This window comes from Pimephales promelas, chromosome 9 (genome assembly GCF_988280905.1).
Source record: "Pimephales promelas chromosome 9, fPimPro1.hap1.1, whole genome shotgun sequence".
Taxonomy (NCBI): domain Eukaryota; kingdom Metazoa; phylum Chordata; class Actinopteri; order Cypriniformes; family Leuciscidae; genus Pimephales; species Pimephales promelas.
This window is the reverse complement of record NC_142777.1, coordinates 32,561,765-32,586,109: the sequence shown is the minus strand read 5'-3', so window position 1 is coordinate 32,586,109 and position 24,345 is coordinate 32,561,765. Positions and strand designations below refer to the sequence as shown.

Sequence of the window (24,345 nt, the reverse complement as noted above, 5' to 3'; positions counted from 1 at the left end):
GATGTCCAGTGGGACGGGACAACACAATGAGCCGCCTTAGAAGACAAAAAAGCATTTCCTCGTATGCTTGCATAACTATCATCAGCACGACAGGGTCAAGTCTGAATCGTGTCTCCCATCATCATCGACACGCATCACAATCCTCTCAACAAAACCGTCGAGCGTTTGACCTCTGACATGCAGTTAACCTGCACGGCACACCTGCGTTTGTCCTCACATATGAGCTTGTTGAGGCTCCATCTATCTAGCAAATTAGAGGTAGTGCGTGCAACTCTGAAATCAATCCCAGCATACCTCTCTGTTCTTATTACACGCTCTGCAGAAGTCAGAGGTCAAATAGGGCTGACTGGGAAACCACTCAACACACACCAACTCATGATAGCCAGACTAATGAGGGCAATGCTTACAGCATGAGTCTTATGGAGGGAAATAAAAGATGAGAGGTAAAGATATACAACCAGAATGAGGAAAAAAGCTGAGAATGCAAATGAAGAATTGGCTCAACAGAATCAGAACAAGGCTTTGTCAAGCTAAATTGTAATGTTCGTCTCAACATGCTTTGCTTTTATACTTAAAGGAGTAGTTCACTTTTAAAAAGACCTTTTGCTGATAATTTACGCACCTCCATGTCATCCAAGATGTCCATGTCATTCTTTCTTCAATTGAAAAGAAATTAAGGTTTTTGATGAAAACATTCCAGGATTTTCTCCATATAATGGACTTCAATGGGAACCAAACGGTTCAAGGTCCAAAAGACAGTTTCAGTGCAAACTGCAAACTGTTCAAAGGACTTTAAATGATTCCAGACGATGAATAAGGGCAGTGTTGTAGTTGAGACCACCTCACTCGAGTCCGAGTCGACACCGAGACCAGAGAGAGTCGAGTCCGAGTCAAGACCGAGTCCATAGAGTTGAGTCCGAGTCGAGTCCGAGACCAGAGACGGTCGATTCCGAGTCGAGACCGAGACCAGTGAGGGTTGATTACCTAATTTACTTTTATTTACTTAGAGAAATCTTTTTTTTTTTTTCTTAGAGTTTAAAAAATATGATCAGTTTAGGGTAAAAAGGCCACATAGTAGGTGGTGTTAAAAGTAATTTTATTACAATTTGTCATGCGCAGTTGCGCACTAGAAAATCACCAATCACTGGGCGTGTCAATCAATTTAAAGAAATATTTTATTAACATACATTAATAATCATGAAAAATATTTTTAATTGAACTCGAGTGGACTCGGGAATAATTCCGAGTCCTAAAAAAAAAGATGTCCGAGTACGAGTCAATTCCGAGTCCAAATGGACACGAGTCCATGACAAGACCAAGACCATTAAAATATGGTCTCGTGACCGAGTCCAACACGAGTCCGAGTCTCGAGTACTACAACACTGAATAAGGGTCTTATCAAGCGAAACGATCGTTCATTTAAAAAATAAATAAATGAAGTTTAAGTTTTATAAGCTTGATGCGTGTTCGTGACTCTCCTGTTCGAACTCGTTCATCAAAATGAACGAATCTTTTCCTGAGTCAACTCATTCATTTCATTCGTTGAATGAACCAAATGACACGAAAAAAAATATTCATATTCATCGTCTGGAATCGTTTAAAGCCCTTTGAACAGTTTGCACTGAAACTGTCTTTTGGACCTTGAACCGTTTGGTTCCCATTGAAGTCCATTATATGGAGAAAATCATGGAAAGTTTTCATCAAAAACCTTCATTTCGACTGAAGAAAGAATGACACGGACATCTTGGATGACATGGCGGTGAGTAAATTATCAGCAAAAGTTTTTTCTTAAAAAAAGTGACCTACTCCTTTAAAAAAAAGCATTTTTCTTTCTTTTAATTTTCATTGATTTATTGTCCTTGTATGCTACCTCAAATTCAGAAATGTAATTGGACTTTAAACACCATCCTCAATTCGAATTAGGAATGGAACACAACCCGCTACACAACCTATCGCAGCAATTCATTTCCAAGCCGAGCCTGAATAACTCATCTCCGGCCAACTGTATGTACGTTTAGTTTGCGCTTGTTTACATCCATGCTCTCCGATGGGCTTACATCTATTTACCCTCCACTGTTTTTCTATTTACATTCTCTTGTTCCCACTTTCCAGCAAGCCCCCCAGCTGATCACGTTTCCCCTCTCCCTGATGGCATCTGTCTTTACAACATGGGGCTTTTTAGGTGCCATTTCCATTCCCATTCCCTCCCCCTTAGTCCCCGTGATGCAGTGATCGTAAGCGTAGTCATGCCCCCTTAGGCCACAATCGCAACCGTGTGTCCGCGCCATTCAGAGAGAGGCTATTTCAGCGGTCTCCCTCTAACGCAGACTAAATGATTTTAGATGGAGCCCTCTGCCCATCTGAAACACTTGATCAAGCCCTGCTCTGTCCACGGGAGGCGCATTGATGGAATGGGGAATTTGATGCAGGTTCAGATTCCGACGCAACACGCCTCAATTTCTCATTTTCATGTGCTACATGATTGATATGGGAGAGAATGGCACCGAGCGGCTCTTTCCCCTGCAGATGGGAATCTCGCACTTAGATTGCCCCGCTACTCTTTAGGGGGGAAGACATTTACAGGTGCGCAACGGGGCGACGTTAGAGGAAGCGATATGTTTTCCGGTTCTGGTCTGTCGCCGCGAGGTCACAGATCTGGCTTGTTGACAAACGTCTGAAAACCCCCTGTTGCGTGTCATCGATTTCAACCCATCCATCTCCTCTTTGTCTTCACGTTAAAAAAAGGCCACGGCATGTGGAAATATAGCGCTTCGCGAATGGTGGAAAAATCAGAATGCGCTTCTTTGCACCATTCTGAAGGAATAAAACAAGAAGTGAGATTCTGATCAATCATTACGGCCCGCTCCCCCATCCCTGACCCCTGCAACCCCCAAACACTTCCCACCACCTCCTCCTCCCTGGATCGATCCTCATAGAAATTTCATGAACTTTAAACTGTGATTGACAGTAGAGGCAAGGCTGCTTTAAAGTGGAGAGCCACCAGGGAAGATGAAGAAAAACCCACCCCAGCCTCTTCAAACACGCAGACAACACAGACTCGTTCGCACTAAAAACCACACACTTTTAATTACGACTTGAATACGCTTCGCTGTTATGGCAGCAATTACGAAAGCCGAGCTGACCTTGGTTTACCCCTGTGTGACACCGCACTATGAAACACTGTCTGGATTTTTAGGGGCAGATGATACTCAACAAATGATTCTCACATTCGGTCTGACGTTATAGTAAGGGAGCAACGAGATGTCCCGAAAGCACAAGTGCTGTATCACTTCACGGGTCTCAGTCATTCTGTATGCATGTACAAGATGGGAAATAAGATCAGTGAATTAAAATAGGAAGAGGTTGAACATTTGATGAGCTGAGGAGGGCTTTACTTCACCAGGGGAACGTGCCATTCCTCTACAGGGCCGAGGCTCATTTCACTATCAAAGGAGTCTCTTTTCTCTTAAAGAGGAGACCTGTGGAACCAATGTTGGGTAATTAGTGATTTCATGGGGGGACACTTTAGGCTGCGACTCCAAAATAATAACAGGCTCCTCAGGTGGGGAAAGTATGGCTTTGAAGCACACTTCCTTGACGTGTCACTCAACTTAATCAAGGCGCTGTAGAGGCAATTACCTAACAGATGATTAACATATCTAGCTGGCAAGGCAAACGGATGCAAGCGGTAATCAGCACGGCTGCATCACTGTTGGTTCTCCGAGGGGGAAGAGAGAGAGTAGGGGTGACAGAAGGAGCTTGGTGTGTTAATGTCACTTCTGCTTCACTACGTTCAAGTCACTGCACACGTTTCCAAATATCTGAGGCCCTGTTTACAACTGGTATTAAGATGCGTTTTGGTCGATCGGATCACAAGTGGACGACACTAGATGCAGGTGTAGACAAGGTTTAAAAGCTTGTCCACTTTCGACCACTTCCAGGGGTAGTCGAAAACGCATTAGTTTGCTTTTGTGTAAATGCTTGAGTGGTCAAATGCGTTCAAACAGTCAACTCTTCAAACGCCTATCTCTGCCTCCTCACCTAAAAAGTGAACATTATGGGAAACGCACTAGCCAGATGAGATTTAAACTTTGGCTGGAGACCCAAGTTTGGTTTGAAAACAAAAAAAAACGTACCAACCATGTTCTTTCACCATTCCTGATTTCTAGCACACACTCATGCAGCGTTCGGAGTGGTCTTATGCTCTCTGTATGTTTTTCCAACTAAATTTTCAAGCTTATTTTGTCCATTAGATCAACAGATTAAAAAAAACAACAACAACAACAACTCATTTACCCACCTATAGACCCTTCCCTCCAAGAAATCAGGACAGAAGTGGCTAAAAGCGGACAAAAGAGACTAAAAGAGCTAAAAACACCTGGTGTAAAAGGGTCTGCCTCGTCTACTAATGATCCGATCGAGCTTAATGCATTTTAATGCCAGGTGTAAACAGGGCCTGAGAGTTGGTGCTGTGTAGCACCATAGGGATGAGAACCGCCAACTACGTCACAATACAATTTACATCACAATACATGCGTCCTGAATCAATACATCAATACAGTTTCAATCTCCCTGATCCTCAATGTGGTTTTGACTGCACTGAGAAACATAGACTCAGAGTTTATACTTATTTAGAATGTATAAAAAATTATACATTGTAAATACATTTTTATACAAAATATTGTATAAGAAATTGTACATTTAATGTCAAAGAAGCATTTTTTTAGTTTAAAAATGTGTTTTATTACCAAAAATTCTGTTTTTATGTCTAGAGAGTCTAAAAGAGTCGTTTATGTCTAAAGAGCAATATTTTAAAAATACAATTTTTTTTAAATTATACAATTAAATTATTTTTTATTAAATAATAATTATAAGTTTAAACAATAATTTCTGGTTTCCGTTAAAATTATTTATTTTGGTGCATCACCAAAAATTTTAAGTCTTAAAGTATAAATGCAATATTATGAGAAAAAGCATTGTGGTACGTATATCAATATACTGTATGGTTGTTTCAACACAGCCTTAGCATTTTGTCAAATACAAAAATATGAATTAGTTAACAGTCCTGACAAACTCTTTATGTTGCTTGGTTAGAAAGAAAGAAAAAAATTAATTGGTAATTACATAAGTTAACACATCCCAATAGCCTGGTTATGGATTCCACTAAAAGGTTGTACTTCAGCTACTGTTAAAGTATCTCAGCAATATATGCCACAGTCAGGATACTGCTGACAGACCACCTCCTAGTGCGAGACTCACAAATACATCGGCGTCCAAGCTGTGAAACAACTGAACGAAATGATGACATCATGCCGGGTCCTGTTCTACGTGCTCGGCAGCCCTGCAGAGCTCATCCAGTGGAACGTTCCGCTAATGTGTTCCATCTGCCCGCTCCGAGGATGAAAAGGTAACAAAGTGGCCCATTGTTCCATGGCTTGTGCAACAAGTGAACTGCTCCTGGTCCCTCTCTGAGCTCAGGCTTTGGGACAGTTTTTGAGAAACATCAGCCACTGCATCCACAGAGCCTGTGCCATTAAGCTTTAGTGCCAGTATTAAAGAGCTGATGTAGTGAATGGCGCCAGAAACCCTGGCTGATGTGAGAACACAGCGAGCAGGTTCCAAATCCAGCCCATGATTTTAAGTTTCATACCAGCTGGGTGCTCCATGGTTTTCCAATCAACTCTTCGGGCCCCAGGCTGTGGCAATTACATAGCTAGATTGAGAAAATCTTTGTTGTGTAGCCTTGACATCCAATCCCACCCTTACAAAGATTCCCTTAGTCTCTTCCACCCAACAATTCTCTTAGTCTCCTCCTCAATCCTGAAGAAATTCTCAAGTACTGTTTTTCAGTATAATGACACAGAATGTTCCCCTAACGTTCCCGAATGGTCCCATGAGGTTATTTTTTGGGAACCAAACAAGAGCGTTATAGGAACGTTCCATTTAGGTTATTTTTAGGTTCCATTTTTATAACGCAAGGAGAACAATCTGGGAACGTTCCCCTAACCATAAGGGAAAGTTCTAGGAACGTTCTGGGAACCAAAATTTGTTTTCTGGGTTGGGATCCAAAACAACATTGCATCCCATTGACTTATACTTATAGCACACTGCCAATATCTCAAAATCTCTACTTTTGTGTTCCACAGAAGAACGAAAGTCATAGAGGTTTGGGTATTTTTTTGGGGTGAACTATCCCATCAACAGAAGTGCAAGTCAATATAACACAACCTAAAGTAAGCATTACCACCAAAAAAAAAACAAAACAAAAACAACTGCACCCTTCCTAAACCTTTGGGACCACGCCAGCCTAACCTACAAACCCATGACAGTCATTAGCTTCACAAAACAACCCCTTTCCTACAATTGATGCTCAAACAAGCTGAAATGAGGTCCCAGGAATGGGTTGAGCAGTTGGACGGGGAGGTAGTACACCCAGTCCCTGACCATTCTGTACCCTTTTTAAGTGACCCCTGCATCTTTTAAACAAAAGGTCTCACCCAGCAAAGATGCTACAGCTCTTGTTTGCAATGCCAAAGGCTGTCAGCCTGGAAAGCATCAGGCAAGTTCTGACAGGCACATTGGCACCCAGGAGAGCAGCGCTCTTCATATTAACAGTCCTGCACCTCCAGTATCCTCTCAGACTCTGTTTCTAGGATATTGTGCAATTGCTTGGAATGCATGCAGCATCTCTAAGGGAATACAAGCCCTCCCCCTTTCAGGAAGTTGAGAGGATGTTTCAGATACAAGTTTTATTTCTGGTAGATCTCCTTGACTGATGCAATCGAATAAAATGGTATACCCAAAAGGCCAAGTCAAATGCTGACTTTTAGATGCCCCAAATACAGCTTGAACGCTTGCAAACCAGCGGCACGATGTGGTGTCGTTTAACTGTACATCACTTCTGGTCACATGTACTATTATTATGATTATAATGGCAGAGGCAGTAAGTTACTGGCTATTGGGAGGGTGGTGTTAGCGTAGGCCGAATCCATGCCGCCAGTCTCAGAGCTTGTAATGTATAGATCAATGTGGCCGTAGGGGAAAGAGGATCAATGGCTGTTGAGTTATTGCAGTATTTGGCTACTGATTTTAGAGAGCTGTGTTTTCCCAGGAAAGTCAATACCCTCAGGCTCTTCACACTCATCTCGCCCTCCTTCCTCTAACCCAACACCTGGGGAGTCTTAACCCCCTGAGAGACAGAGAGAGAGAGAGAGAGAGACATGAGCTGGTGGACTGAAGGACTTAATGATGCATGCAGGCAGAAAGCAGAACTAACAGAATAAGAGTGAAGATCTCTCCGAAGGGAGAGCAAGAGAGAACAGAGTAAATGTGAGACAGCAACAACACAGCCGTAATAGTTATTAGGTACCAGCTGGAACAATGAAAGTGAGAATGGACTTAACATTCTGCTAATCTAACAAGATGTCCTAACTAGCCCATGCCACACATGAAATGCTTTCAGGGAATTTGGACATAGCAAATCTTTGACATTTCCCTGTAGAGCTAGATGGTAAAGCCAGAGGCAGCAGGTGCTTAGTAGAGCTGTGTGATATTCCAACCCGATCTCACGACCAAGTCGTACGAATTCGACGAATGATTAAAAAGTGGCTAAATCGTAACAATTCATACGACCTCACTCGTACGAATTAGTACGATTTTGCTAAATCGTACATATTTTACGAATTGGCCAACTCGTATGAATTCACACGAATGACCTACCCCTTACCCCGCCCCTAAACCTAACCATCACGTGGGTTTAGACAAATCGTACAAATTCGTACGAGTGAGGTCGTGCGAATTAGACACTTTTTAATCATTCGTCAAATTCATACGAATTGGTCGTGAGATAGTGTTGGATATTCAGAATTTAACTGAGGAACCCATTTAATAGCAATTAAATAACAAAATTTCAATTTGAACTGGTGTGGTAGCAAACAGGATACAGAATTGCAATTTGATTGTTTGAATTTTTTTACATTTCTGTGAGCTAGAAAGTAAAGCCCTTTTCCTGTTATCCCAATATAAGATCATGTGTAGGGCAAGTCCAGTTTAAATAAAAAATTCCATGTGACTTAATTCGAACTGATAAACTCTAATGTACTAAATTCTGAATTGTATCAATCCCTGGTGAAGAAAGGTGAACTATCTCTTTAACAGCCCCACATGCTTCAGTTTGAAGACTGTGAGATCACTTCCTGTGATGGACGTGTTAATGGCAGTGGTATCAGAGAAGACATGCTGCTCTGGCTTTGCACTCCAGCAAAGATAAGACAGTCAACCTATAATCAGTGGAATGGGCACATTGACCATCTTTGATGAATTTCTGGGGTGCATTACTGCTAATGAAAAGCAGATAAAAGGAATATGATAAAAATAATGTGTGTCTGCAAAGAGATGCCCGTTTCATTTGCCAATGAACGTACCCCCCTCCCAATCCCTAAGGCCTGAACGCTTAATTTCTGATGACCTAAATGTATCTCTTTCAAAATATTCAAACTGGCTCTTGTTCATTTGGAAGTGTCTGATGATAAGGAGTGAGGTTTTTTTTTTTTAGCTGGAATGCTGTGTAAAGTTGAGCTCACTGGGGCTTATGGGAAATCTCTGGTGGGAAAGACATCACTGAGGTTAGATGCACTCTCATTCCTCTTCAATTATGTACAGTCTGCCTATTTAGTATTTAAAAGCCCGCTTCATTTCACATTCATGAATGTCACACATCTCTGGGACAGTAAATAAGTTGCTGGATGTATGTCAGTGCATCCACAAACTAAAATATGCATGTGTGAATTTCATTTGCAGGGTACAATGAACATGATTTTAAGAAACAGAAAGAGCTATTCTTCTAGAAATTGCTATAAAAAGTGCATGTATATAGTCTGTATTTATTATAAATGATATATGTAATAACAAAGAAATTATATTAATATTGAAGATAGTACTATTGAATATATAAATATTTACTATATACACACACATTTAACTTATTTATCTGGTAAATATTTATCTTTAATAATATAATAATATATATTAATAATAGTGTGTAATGATATATAATTGTCGTTTTTTTATTATATATATATATATATATATATATAATATTTATTTATTTTTTATTATAGAGATATATATAATCTGTGCGTGCATATATTATCATTGTCCGCTATCTTGTATGACCTTACATTTAATTTCGTCTCTGCAGTGCTTTCTGATTCAGAGATATTCCACAGGTCCTTTTTGATTCATCTTTACAATATGCAACAAGCTTTCATTGCACTGGGAATATTCTTTTGAACTTTAAGAAAAAAATCAAGCTATTCACAAAGCGGACGCGGTGAACAGCTGTCAGTCAACTCATCTCGTCGGTCCGGCAGACATTAGCATTGCAAAGGAACGGTCGAAGGTAAGACAGGGGCCGTTCTCTCTATTGTAAAGTTGTCTCTTTTTGCTGCTTACATGGCAAATGCATCTGAATGAGAGGCGTTTTGAACAAAGAATCTAGGAAATACACTGAGATAAAGCTTGATGTATAACAGAAAGCCTGAACACAGGCCTCTCTTTCTTTCTCTTTTATGGCCGTCGCTGTGACATTTTCTTATCACACCAAACAGTCCTAGATCTGACCTTTCGCCCACTTTGACTGGCATCTGGATTATTCTGATGGAATAATCGCATGAAAAGCATTGATTTGACTAAATGATACTCGTCCCGCCCGTTGGACACAGGAGAACGGACATCAGCCAAAAGTAAAGACACTAGCACTTGTGTGGAGTCAAGAATGATATGCTAACAGTATGCCATCGTGGGAAAGCGACTTTACGGGGGGCAAAGCATACAAGCCCTAGTATTTTAAGCTAACAAAGGCAGGAACTCGATAAAATGGACAAAGAACACATGCAAAAATCGACCTCTGAGAAAGATGACAGAAATGTTTTCTGATGGCTCCAGGCTGTTGCAAAGTGTTGTATACCTGTGTAGACGAAGCGTCCCGGAGCTCCTTTGCAGAATTGCTTGGACTTGTAAGACAGTGTGACCTCCACGACCCCAGGGATGTGTCTAGGGGGCGTCTGCACCCGGATAGCGTGAGGTGTGATGAGCTGGAAGCCATCGGAGCACACGTTCAGTGGTCAGTACTCAATACACAAGCATCGTAACACATTAAATAATGATTCGTTACTCAAGGACACGGTCATAGATTTGAATCATAGTGGGATCTGTGCTGCTGTGATTTTTCTCTTTCAAACTTGAAATCTTTGAAAAGTTTTATGTAATATTAAACATTAAATGTAAGAGTCCTTACATTATTGAAACAAATTTGATTTGTTTAAACCCATGTAGTAGGCCTACCAGTACCAAGTCAAAGAGTACTGTAGTCTTTAGAAAGATAATAAAGAAAGATAATGTAGAAATATTTAAAGATTTGGCTTTAAATAAATAATAAAATCAAATCAAATCAAATAATAATCCTTCAAAAGTTTTACCTCACTCCAAACCAGCATCGTGCCGAAGACCACTTGTAATCCGTCAAAGAAGTTGTCCCCAATGATGATGACGGTCGCCCCCCCAGTCGTCCATCCTTCACTAGGGCTGATGGCCTTAATGCATGGAGTGGCTGCTTCGTAAAACAAGATCGCAACACAAGCACTAGGTTAGAGCGGGTCGGTGTCAAGGTTCATTGGGAAACAATATCATTAAACAAATTACCATTTACCAGTGTTTTACTCTACTCTCCTCACATACTCTCAATGCAAAAGAAAAGAAAACCTGATAAACAGGAAGTCCGATGACTGTAAAAGCTCATTTGATTTTTATTTATTTATTTATTTTTTGCCTTTGGTGTCTGTGCATCACTCAGCTCAATAAAACCATTAAGATTTTTTTTTTGGTCTTTTATCGTAAATCCGTCTTTGAGCAGGCGGTATGGAGACAGACAGGCTGACTGAACGACTGGCCCATGTCTCCACTGGCTATGGACGGGAATTGATTGGTCCCAGCTTGGTGAGCTAACAGGCAAACCAAGGGGCTCCTGGTGCAACTTCAGACCACATTACTGCATATTGTGCTGTACACCAATGGCCACTTTACTAAAACGGCATTAAGGGAATTCAAAGATCCCAAACTTTAGGGTCTAAATCAGTTCTTATTGCGTTTGATTGTTCTCTTTGTTAAATAAGTGCAAATACATGTGAAAACGAATCAAAGTAAACAACCTTTGGGCGTAATTTGCATTCACTTGTTGGCATGTAAAGGAACAGCTGTTCCTTTTTACAATAAATGCATGGGTATTGTGTTAAAGATGAAAGCCTGCACAACTCCCACAATGCATCACCATCAGTGACTTCCATTTCATGTTCTGGTCTTTGGAGCACTACTGAAGAGTGACTAAAAGTAGAGCAGTGAATTTCCTTTTCCTCGATTGGGACACAGGAGTGCCGGTGATTCCACAGTGACGGTTTTCACACAAAACAGTCCCTGAGCTAATCACATGTTTTCCCCCATACAGGAACTGTTCTGAGGTCAGCTGGGAGGTGATGTTCTGCACAAACTTTTAACACTTCATATCAAAGCAACATTACCCAGTGTAGCCCCTTCAGATGTGAGACTACCTGTACTGAGAGAACTAGGTGAGGAAGTTGAAAGTAACAATAACGAGTTTGGCTTTCATCATTTATTATAATGAATGGGGTCTCAAACTTACAGTACCAGTTTGGGGGTGATTTTTGAATTTAAAGGAGTAGTTCACTTTTAAAAAAACTTTTGCTGATAATTTACTCACCCCCATGTCATCCAAGATGTCCCTGTCTTTCTTTCTTCATTCGAAAATAAATTACGTTTTTTGATGAAAACATTCCAGGATTTTCTCCATATAATGGACTTCAATGCGTACCAAATGGTTCAAGGTCCAAATGAGAGTTTCAGTGCAGCTTCAAAGGGCTTTAAACAACACCAGACGATGAACAGTGTTGTGCAAGTTACTTCCAAACTGTAATACATTAGGTATTACTTGTTACTGTTATTTAAAAGTAATTCATTACCTTACAATATTACTGTCTCAGAATTGTAATGCGTTACATTACTCATGTATTACTTTTGAGTTACTTTCACCAAAATAACTACGTAGTACTTAACTTTGGGGCTGTAACGATATGCAATATGAAACCGAAATCGCGATTCGCCACACGACTCAGATCCACGAACCTACAGAATCGCGACACACCTCTTCCAACTCCAGCGTTATTCTCCTTACGGTCCAGATCCAATGCTGCCTTATCTTTAAATTAGGCTATTAGTATTATTTGAAGTTAACGTTATAAAATACGTGGACCTACTCCACAAAACTAGTTGAGGATAAATTATTTAAAATTGGGGAAGTCCAGCATTATGGACATGATATTTGCAGTCAAAACTTGAAATAAAAATTCTCAGAAAATACATGTATTGAAACGTATATAGGCTATTTCCTTAAAGGACAGACATTAGACAAATATCAGTCTATGTTTTATTTTTAATATTAGGGAAAAGACACACATTCATGAGTGACAAAAAAAAATAGGAGGCAAAATATATTTTTTGTAATTCTGTTAATTACACTGCGCAAAACGGATGAGGAGGGGTTGGCATTTTAGTTTTCGTGTTCGCATTTATGAGGAAAAAACAATGTTACAGATGCGACCGCTCTGAACTGGAACAAAAAGACTGCTTTAAAACTTTCACATAGTCTGTTGCCTTTAAGAAGTAAAATACACTGTAATACAACTGTAATACAAGCCTGACTGAACATGTAACGAGTAAAATATTACTGAAAATTGATTAGTAATGCCTTACACTACTGCGTTACAGCAAAAAGTAATATGTTACTGTAATGTATTACTTTTGTAATGCGTTACTCCCAACACTGACGATGAATAGGGGTCTTATCTAAGATCCTTCGAGTCATGACTCGAAAAAAGATTTGTTCATTTTGATGAACGAGTTTGAACACGAAAGTCACGAACACACATCACAGAACAGAGCAAGGCGAGCATTTGTACTTATAAAACTTCAATTTTTTTATTTATTTTTGAAATGACCAATCGTTTCGCTATATAAGACCCTTAATCATCGTCTGGTGTCGTTTAAAGCCCTTTGAAGCTGCACTGAAACTCTCATTTTTGAATCGTTTGGTTCCCATTGAAGTCCATTAAATGGAGAAAATCCTGGAATGTTTTCATCAAAAAGCTTAATTTCTTTTCGACCGAAGAAAGAAAGACATGGACATCTTGGATGACATGGGGGTGAGTAAATTATCAGCAAAAGTTTTTTTCTTTTTTAAAGTGAACTACTCCTTTTAAAATAAACTAAAAAATAGTTTCCATTTGAATACATTTAAATTTTTACTCCATATTCAGTGTCTCATGAAATCATTCTAATATGCTGATTTGCTGCACAATTATTATAAATGTTGAAAACAGTTGTGCTGTTGTGGAAACTCATCCTAGGATTCTTTGATGAATAGAAAGTAAAAAAAAAAAAAAACATGTATTTGTTTTGCGAAGGTTGCGTCTTACCTTCAGAAGGGTCCAGGCGTCGCGCCCTCCGCCCATGTTTGGAGTTGTTGTGGACGAACATGTTGTCTGACACGGCCAGGACATGGCCGTCCACATTCACTGTGGTGGACACCACCACCTACGGAGACAACAAAGCGTGATTACTCCCTAGTTGTGTGCATGTAACCACACTGTTTTTGTCCACACATTAGTATTCTCACCTGAAATCGCCTCATGTCTCTGGGGTTCCCTGCATTTTTCAAACAGTTCTGATTACACTTGAGGAAGAATTTCAGGAAAAATCTGAAAAAGAAAGACAGAAATGTTTTTTTAATGACTGAAACACAATGAAAACACTCAGCAGCTGCAGTGATTTAGCCCCGTCTCAGAGAAGACACCCGGTATAGACGTATATGATGTGCAATTAGAGATGATGTTTGATTTTTCTTCCTTTATATCGAAGACCAACTCCAGCTTTGTTGATTTACTCGTATTTTTACCTGAGCCCGGCGCTATTGATCGGGAATAGATATCAATGAAGATGAGCCGTAATAGCCTCCGCTGCTGGAGGTGGGCTACAGTACGAAATGGATTGCAGTCTTAATGCATTTCCCCTGGCTGGTAATCTCTATGCATTCATCTCCAGGACCATAAGCCCCACTATTTTGATGGAGTGCTTTCCTTTTAATTGCCACATTATCACAATAATAATCCGGGCAGTTAACAACCAGCAAGGTCGCAGACAGCCATGTCACATTAACCACAGGATAACCTCCGCCGCTGCCGCCCCACAGAGCGTGTGGAGAGAAGGATGCTGGGAGAAAAGGCGGCGAGAGAAGCCACGTCTGCTATATAAATGGCCGCCATCTGCAGACGCCATTGATTTCTGCCTAATAAGACAGTAACAATATCTTTAAAAACACACGGTGCTAACTCGAGCGATTTCTTATAATCTCACTTTACCGCATGACATAATCACTATATATATATATACACTTTAACCCCATCAGCGCTCTTACAGCAAACGCCCAGATAGAGATAGGACAGAGAGAAATCCGCCGAGAAAGATGGAGAGAAAGCGAGAAAGCCTGCTCTCTTTAGCTAGTATCGACTGATACTTGATCTGGGTTGCTCTGTTGGCTGCTAATGCCCTTTATGGCCATGGAATACAATAATATGGGGAACCCATCCCTGAGCTCCATTCATATGATATTGGAGTCCTTGGAAGGAGAGATATGGATCAATAAGGATTGAATTAAAACACAGCAGGAGACAAGGGCTGTAAGTGAAGCTCTTCTCAGATATTAGAGGAGCACTGTGTTTATACACCGCCCCAGTCACCATCTGAAAGTAGAGAATCCTGCCTGGATCGTGGGCTCAAACCCGTCCCGCTTTGGAACGGCACAGCCCTCGGAGTCGAGGAAGAAAGAGAGAGAGAGAGAGAGAGAGATGAGGGCATGGAGGGGGAGAGAGGAGCTCGTGACGGGAGAGAGTCTCGTAGGTCTAGACTTCTCCATCTGCCACTGGGCAGGAGTTGACAGGGAATGTGAGATTCCAGGTCTCATCCTGGAAAAGCGGCAGCACTTCAAAGCAGGTCGGCTCCCTTCGGATCGAGGCAGGACTAGCCCAGTGTTTGGAAGTGTGCGGAACGAGGGGGGGTAGAGCTGCTTTTAGATGACAAGGCTCGGGGTGGAATAGAGATCTCAGACAGGAAAACGGGGGCGAGTGGAAAGGCACGAGCAGGGCAGATTCTGAAAGAGTCCAGTGGAACCAGCAGACTTTAAACTTTTAATGCAACTTATGCTCTATTGACAGCATCTTTGACTTTTAATGGGGCAATTTTTCTGTTCACCCAATAGATGTTTCAATTCTCAAATATAATATTGAATTATATAATAAACATTTGCTATTTCATTATATATATATATATATATATAGGAGCACACAATCCACATAATAAAAAAAATAATTGGTATCCATTTATATTTGTGTTGCAATACATTATATTATATATTGCAACACTTAAATATAAATGTATTTGGCACTGTATTATATATGCATAATTCATATTTATATTATTTTTAGATATAATATATATTTTTTAGTGCTGTCAAACGATTAAATGTCATAGTTAACTCGTGATTAATCGCAATTAATCGCACATTTTTATCTGTTCTAAATGTCTCTTGATTTCTTTTTTCAGATCATTTTGGTCTTGTCAATGGAACCTTTTGGCAACTTTTTAAAAGTAAAGTTTCCATTCAGAATCTTATTGGCATCCATTTCGGCATCTCACGCTCGTCATCCACTCAAAACGTAACGTTAACCAACTATTCGGCCGGCTCGCAAGCCCAAACGAGTGTGTGCGGCATCGTGATTGTTGTTTTGTTTCCGGTCTAGCTAGCCATGAATGGGTTTCATAGCGCAGCGTGCGCATGCCGCGTCCTGTTGCAAAAGCATGTGAAAGAAAACTACAAAGTTTGCTAGGCCAAAAAGACTGTTAATCGAGTGATAAAAAAATTGACGCCGTTAATATGGGTTTGCGTTGACGCCATTAATAACGCGTTTAACTGACAGCCCTAATATTTTTATTATAATAATACATCTATAAAAAGTGTTTTTAATAATATAAAATTCTGTTTTATCAGCTTTATATCGGCCATTGGACTATATTGCAAAACCCATATAGGTTGATCACTATGCAAAAAAGAAATGATTTAAAAACATTCTCCTGGCTAATAAAAGCAAATATCATATACAACAATCATATGCTATCATTGTCACTTTCAGAAATACAGAGCGTTTTCATTTCCAAGTGTGGATACATGTCATCCTGAAGTCCCCTCGAGGCTTTGGCAATGACTGATATTGCACCTGTGATACAAAGACCCCAGTATGAAATGGACAGACAGCTATAGGAAACGACAGAATGACAGAACAGGTGAAATTGAGGTGTGGACAGAGAAAGATGGAGAAGGGAAAGACTAACTCTCACGCTGAACCTCTCCCTCCCCATCTAAAACTTATTAAAACAACATAAATAATTAATGACCTTCTAGAGCCAGGGCTCGGTTATTAGTCTCAGTGTTTCTTTTTCTCCATCCTTCTCTCTGTCTTTTGCTGTCTCTCTCTCTCTTTCTGCTCTTAAAAAAGTGGGTAAAGATAATGAGGGAGTTGGCGTCTCTGTTGTAAGCCGTCACCTCATTACGCTGGCCTGCAATCAATTACAGGGGGATGTGTGGCCCTGTCAGTCCCTAATGTGCCTCCAACTCCAAATCAGGAATTACTGCTGGTCTACAGCACCCTTTACACTTCTCTCACTCCATCGTTCTGTCTCTAACTTGAGGGAAGGGCTGGTGGGCTTCAGGCTGTGAAGGCCAGGGTCTCTCGCTTTTAGCTCATAGAAAAGCCCTATGGTAGGCCCTCAAACCTGACTTTAGCTGTGTTAGACCACCTGACCATTTACAACTCTTCAGTACATGCACATAAAAAAACAGTTTGAGTTGTTTTAGGGGTGATGCTGGCAAACAAATGTTTTGGTGATGTGTATTTGCCACTATGAAGGGGAAATCTGAGAGTTTGAGGACAAAAAAGGACCAAAATGCAAATTTGGGATTACATTAAAGGAGTAGTTCACTTTTAAAAAAAACTTTTGCTGATAATTTACACACTCCCATGTCATCCAAGATGTCCATGTCTTTCTTTCTTCAGTCGAAAAGAAATTAAGGTTTTTGATGAAAACATTCCAGGATTTTTCTCCATATAATGGACATCAGTGGGAACCAAACGGTTCAAGGTCCAAAATACACTTTCAGAGTATTGAGTTTTAAAATGACTGTGGGTAACTTAGATAAAGTTGATCTCTGAATATAAGTTCAAGACGATTTCGAACTTTTGATTGCAGACTTTGAATGATAAAGAGATTACAAGTGGCTTTGGAAAAAAAATCTGATAAACTTGAGATTTTCTATTCTGTCTTCATGGCATCAAGAAGAAAAAAAAGATATATTAATGGGATAGTTCATTCAAAAATAAAAATTCTGTCATCATTATTTTGAAGAATGTTTTAACCTATAATGAAAGTGAGTGGGGTCCAAAATAACAGTGAACCAATGGGGTCCAAACAGTGGGTCCAATTTCAGTGAACAGTTCTTAAAATAACCATTTTCTTCTTAATGTGTAGAAAGAAGCTTTATTCACCAGTGTATCACTGTAGCTTACAATACAACTTGTTGTATCTGCACAGACACATGTACAGATTCACAAACATTCTTACACACACACATACTTGTCCTCATGATGTGTGAAAAGAGCATCTCTGTCTCACCCATCGTCTCACACACATACGCACACATCCCTGGAGTCTCTCACTTATTATGTTAGGCAAGAAGAAGAAGAAGAAGCAGAAAAAAAAAATCAATATTTCAGCAGAGGTATTTTTAAAAGCTGCCATGGCTCCAATTCTCAGCCACCGTTTGCTGTGAGCACTCGTTGCTTTCTATGAAAAGATGCTCTTTCTTAGGGATGCTTAAAACGGGCGGTGGTCGCTCTCATAGGCTCTGCATCAGATTAACAGAATGACTTTTGCCCCATTCACAACGTTCAGCTCTCTCTCAACACGCAGACTGATATCCAATTACCTCACTGTATCGGAAAAGAAAAACTCACTTGCTTTTTCTGGCCCTCTCAATGTAGCGAACTGTGTGAAATTATTTTAAACCCACATTTCTGCCAATAATTTAGCACATCCCTATAATTTATTGTGTATGATAGCAAAGAGAACATTCCGGAAACAAACCAGAGGTTATAATATAATTTCACTGACTTTGTCCCCACTTCAGAATCATTTTAGTTAATGAGGACAAGATTATATCAACAATGTAGGTGTACAAAAAAAGCAAGGTGTGGATATGTGTGTAAGAGAGAGAGAGAGAGAGAGAGAGACTGGGGCCCTCCTTTGCTCTCCTACACGTCATCAATTATTCACTAGCCAAGATGGCAATTACAGGACCGTGTACAATCAGACTAAATATTTAATAAGGCACTCAAACAGTCTCTAGAACGGATCTTTGTCTCTCTCTCTCTCTCTCTCTCTCTCTCTCTCTCTCTCTCTCTCTCTCTCTCTCTCTCTCTCTCTCTCTCTCTCTCCTCAGTCTCATCCTTTACACTGCATCTAACGTCCACTCCCCTGGCCTCTTACCTTTGTTATGAGTACAAAAACAGTTACAGCTCACAGTCTCCTGCATGTATCAGAGATGAACACTGACTGGATTTCGCTTGAATCCATATTAAATTTATTGTGCGCATCTGGGGAGTTTGTAAAACACGAAGGGAACATTTTTAAGAATTTTTAGGAATAAGGAAACGATCTACCAGTAAAAGCTAGAGATTTTGTCATCATTTACTCACCCTCATGTCCTTCCATTTTATTTAGTATTGAACACAAAAGATGATATTCTGAAGAACTGTTTTGTCTGTTTAATGAAGGTCAATAGGATCAACCAATTAACTTTTGAACCTCGTTGAATCATTTGAACCTCCATTGTATGGACAATGAAAAAAAAAGAGATGTACCACAGCAGAAAGAAAGTCATACAGGTCTGGAAGGACCTTTTGGACCTTGAACCATTTGGTTCCCATTAAAGTCCATTATATGGAGAAAAATCCTGGAATTTTTCATCAAAAACCTTAATTTCTTTTCGACTGAAGAAAGAATGACATGGATATCTTGGATGACATGGGGGTGAGTAAATTATCAGCAAAAGCTTTTTTAAAGGGTTGAGGGTGTGTTCAAATCATTACAAATCATTAATAATAGTAATACTAATAAAATATTACTGAAATTACAAATAATACCTGAATTACAAGTGATAGGGATGTACACTAACAATCCTCTTTTTCGCTTCTTCCTGTTTTATATGAGATTAATCTCATACAAAAGATGCTGAATTGCAAGAGACAAGCCTGGGAAAATAAATCCATGACTTCACCATGGGAAAAATGGGACAGAAGGAGGTGCAGACAGACAGATAAGAAATGAGAAGATCCTGCAAAAGCCCTGATGGTGGGATGTTTGTTTGGATCAGTGAACAGTGTCCTTGTGTCTGTTTGTACTTAACGCCAGAGACAGACGATGAAGCAACTCAAATCACAGTAACAGAATCACTCCTCCCCTGTGATCAGATTTCCTCAAGACCCTACTAAGCATTATTTTGGCCCCTGTTGCCATGGCGAAGTACACATTTGTACCTCCAATTGAAATCAATCCATGACATAATGCATAAAGAGAGAGTGTGTAAAACACGTGAACGTGGCTGACCTCACAACGGAGGAATGGATCAGAAATTACTGCAAGCTGCACTTCCTGAACAGAGCACAGTCACTTATTACACCCATAAACGAAACCCCAGAAACCTGCCACACTTTCACACGGCCCATTATGTGAACAGAAACTGCACATTCCCTCATGAAGTCTGAATCATTATGCTCAGCACAATGAATACTAGATTTTATGAAACAACACCCCTTAATGAACTGTCAAATGTCAAAAGTGATTTTGTACAGACTGCAGGAAAAGAGAAGTAGATCATACAGATGATTTGGTCCCCATTGGAAGCCCCACTGATTGTTGTGAGAAGGACAGGGTGAATGTGTTAAGATAATAATTTCCTCTGCATGGAGATCAAACGGTCAGACTTGATAGTATAACAGCTCTGTTGTGATCAGAGAACAATGCGTCGATGTGTGAGACTAATACCAAGTGAGTTCGCTTATTTAAAGAAAAAGAAGTAAAATCACACGAACCCAGTGGGGTTAAAAATCTATACCATATTATATCATAATTACACCATATATACACACCATATAAGTATCATTAATAAAGTAGGTCTAAATATGATATTTTAAATTATATTTAAAAAGCAATAATACACCTCTCTTCATAAATATAATATTCATATACTAATGAAGTAATGTATATATTAATAACACATATAATACTCTATTCTCATAAATAGAATAATATATAAACCAATGGATGGATAAAACTATTGAATGATAGAACGATGTGTAGAACTATGGATGGATGGATGGATGGATGGATGGATAAAACTATAGCAAGATAGAACAATGGATGGATGGATTGATTGATAAAACTATAGCATGATAGAATGATATATAGAAATATGGATGGATGGATGGATGGATGGATAAAACTATAGAAAGATAGAACAATGGATGGATGGGTGGATGGATGGATGGATGGATGGATGGATGGATTGATGGATGGATTGATAAAACTATAGCAAGATAGAACAATGGATGGATGGATGGATTGATAAAACTATCGCATGATAGAATGATATATAGAAATATGGATGGATGGATGGATGGATGGATGGATGGATGGATGGATGGATGGATGGATGGAATGATAAAACTATAGCAAGATGGATGGATGGATTGATAAAACTATAGCAAGATAGAACGATGGATGGATGGATGGATGGATGGATGGATGGATGAAACTATAGCATGATAGAACGTTATATAGAACTTTGGATGAATGGATGGATGGATAAAACTATAGCAAGATAGAACAATGGATGGATGGATGGATGGATGGATGGATGGATGGATGGATGGATGGATGGATGGATTGATAAAACTATAGCATGATAGAATAATATATAGAACTATGGATGGATGGATGGATTGATAAAACTATAGCAAGATAGAACAATAGATGGATGGATGGATGGATAAGCAAGATAGAACAATGGATAGATGGATGGATGAATGGATGAATGGATAAAACTATAGCATGATAGAACAATATATAGAGCTGTGGATGGATGGATGGATGGATGGATGGATTGATAAAACTATAGCAAAATAGAACAATAGATGGATGGATGGATTGATAAAACTATAGCAAGAACTATGGATGGATGGATGGACTGATAAAACTATAGCAAGATAGAACAATAGATGGATGAATGGATGGATGGATGGATGGAAGGATGGATACGACTATAGCAAGGTAGAACCATTGTAGATAGATGGATAGATAGATAGATAGACCATCAAACCAGATAGATAGATAGATAGATAGATAGATAGATAGATAGATAGATAGATAGATAGACAGACAGACCAGTAAACCATCTCCTCATTCTTCCTTGAGTCAAGAACTGAAGTGAAAGATCTGTAGGCAGTATATCTACTTCCCGAATCCCGTTACAACACTGTCTTCCATCTCAACCATCACAGTTAACAGCCTGTCCAGTCAATCAAGCCAAAGGAGGAAGAGGCGATGGAGGAGAAGAAAAGAAAACAAAGAAAATCCCTCCTTGATGTGTGTAGGCTGACAGCTCTATCCAAGCACCCCAGTGTAGAAATCAAGCTGTCACTCTTCCACCATGGAAATAGAGGAATTGTGCGCTCAGATTTAAATACCGCCTATAATAGCTTCCCATCTATCAGGCCTGCTGGCCGGTTATTCTTAGACACATACATTAGCCCTTGGCCCAGATAGGAATGTCACCAGATTAAACATCCAATTTGTTAACCGGGCCAGGCCAGGGGTGCTGCTTCTTGACAGAACTTACAAACAAGCCCAAATGGCCCCATTTTTCACCCACAGGCCTGCTGGATTTTTCTATTCAGACAGAGGGAACCACTACAGATGGGGAGGACGAGAGGGAGGGAGCGTGTTTTTTTTTGTGGGTGGAAAGACAAGGAGAAATGGTAGGTGTTTTCTGAGGCCACTTAATCTCAGGAAGAGCCATAAAGACTAAGAAAAAGTCATGCAGTATTAATTTCGGGAATATTCCCTCATTAAAGGACAGCCGAAACAGATATTCCGTAGAAGCCTATAGTCTCTCACTGCCAAAACACCAGCATACAGCGTGCTGAGCGGCTTCTGGAGGGATACTTTCCCATGCTTCATCATGACTGAGGGGAAATAAACAGCACATTGAAGACTGTTTTAAAGAAATAGTTCACCCAAAATTCTGTCATTGTTTACTCAACCACATGTATTTTCTTTCTCTTGAGTCAGCTGTCAACCACTATGACTGAATCATGAGTCAGCAAGTTATGAGTACTGGATTCATGAATGAATCATTCAGAAAGGTTTTATGAACTGATTCACTTGAAAGATCCGATTCAAATTTAAAGAACGATTTGTTCACACATTGCTATTTCTTAAATGAATGCACCAAGATAAACTTTGGTCTGTTCTGCACACAAAATTGGGATTTTATGAATCTTTAATGGTGCTTTTCAGTCATTTCGTAGCTTCAAAGTCATTTTGCACCGGTATATTGGCCACTTTATTTCCATCAAAATATAAAAAGTCATCCAGGTCATATGTAAATAATGACAGAATATATTTATTTTGGGCTGAACTATTCCTATAAAGTCCAGGGGATCCGGAACATCCCGAGTTAGACAGCACTAATCCTCGGCAGTGTTCAAAGCCTAGCGAGCGAACAGATATTCACTGAAGATGAAGTCGTAGATTAGAGCGAGTAAAGGCCCTGTGGACAGATTGGGAGCATATTGGGGAACAGAGGGAGAGACAGTGAAGCAGATGCCACCAGTTAAAACCCTCAGAATGGGAGAAAGAGTGAGAAATATGGGCGTCCGACACCGCTCATCCATGGGGAGATATCTTCCTCAGGAGAGCGAGGGAATGAAGCTGTGAGGTCACTGCACACCACAGGGACTGTCAGTGCCTTCACTGTTCGCTGGGAGATCAAATGCTCAGTGTTTACAGAAAACATAGCTGGTGAATGACAGAGATCAAATTCAGAGATGAAATATATACATTAGATGAAATATTACAGAATGAAACTAAATCATGGACAGTTCAGTGAGGAATGTAAAGAGTACAGAAAAAAATTCAAAAGCTGCATCTGAATATGTGAATATAATAGGGCTGTCAAATGATTAATCGTGATTAATTTTATCCAAAACAAAAGTTTGTGTTTACATAATATATGTGGGTGCACTGTGTATAATTATTTTATATATATACACATGCTTGTATATATTTCAGAAATATTTTCATGACTTTACTGTATATAGATGTATGTATAATTTATATAATATAATTTATACTTTATATATAATTTTTTTTCATAAATATACATGCATGTGTGTGTGTTTATATATTTATACAAAATAATTATACACAGTGCACCCACATATATTAAGTAAACACAAACTTTTATTTTGAATGCGATTAATCGCAATCCAAATTTTCAGGAAATAACAAACTTAAATTTTGATCCTGTTTCTTACAAAGAGTTATAAAGTCTTACAAAAGTCTTGTGGACTTTTATGATTCTTCTATGGCGCCTTTTTGTAATTCTTAGCAGAACAACAGTGGACAGTCACATTGTCACAGTCTTCGTCTGCATCATTCTGTCTTCGTCATTTTCACTACACTTCCCAGCATCCTCTTGTCTCCACATCTGATCTCACTCCCTTAATCATCCACCTGTTCATCGTGATTATCATCTGTGTCACCTGTCTTCACCTCGTTAGTGTTCATTTGCTTCTGTATTTAGTTCTCTCTGTTTGTTCAGTCCGTGTCGGTCAATGTTTCTGTTTCTCTTTATGTCTCTGTCAAAGAGATGTTGTTATTTAGAGTGTTTGAGTATCCTGTCTGCCTATCTGTACCTGTTAGATAGAATTAGGCCTATTAATAAAGTGTTTGCATTGCATCTTCTGCCAGCATGCACTTATGCACTTTTATTGAATGGAAAAGATCAGGGTGAATATTATGTGGAACATCCCCTCTCAGATTAATAAA

The 24,345-nt window shown here is 39.5% G+C and overlaps 1 protein-coding gene across 5 annotated transcripts in view; it reads right to left on the bottom strand.

Annotated features, from left to right (window-relative positions):
• Positions 1 to 24,345, bottom strand: part of LOC120461128 (transcription factor COE3) — a 115,501-nt gene that overhangs the window by 25,728 nt on the left and 65,428 nt on the right. For 3 of the 5 annotated variants that reach the window (XM_039649262.2, XM_039649266.2, XM_039649264.2), the window contains exons 7-10: positions 13,745 to 13,826; positions 13,545 to 13,662; positions 10,479 to 10,612; positions 9,968 to 10,094 (exon numbers count right to left, since the gene is read on the bottom strand). In XM_039649262.2, coding sequence (XP_039505196.1) covers positions 9,968 to 10,094; positions 10,479 to 10,612; positions 13,545 to 13,662; positions 13,745 to 13,826 — 461 coding nt within the window. The remainder of the gene's footprint in view (positions 1 to 9,967; positions 10,095 to 10,478; positions 10,613 to 13,544; positions 13,663 to 13,744; positions 13,827 to 24,345) is intronic. The other 2 variants (XM_039649263.2, XM_039649265.2) reach the window with 1 other exon arrangement.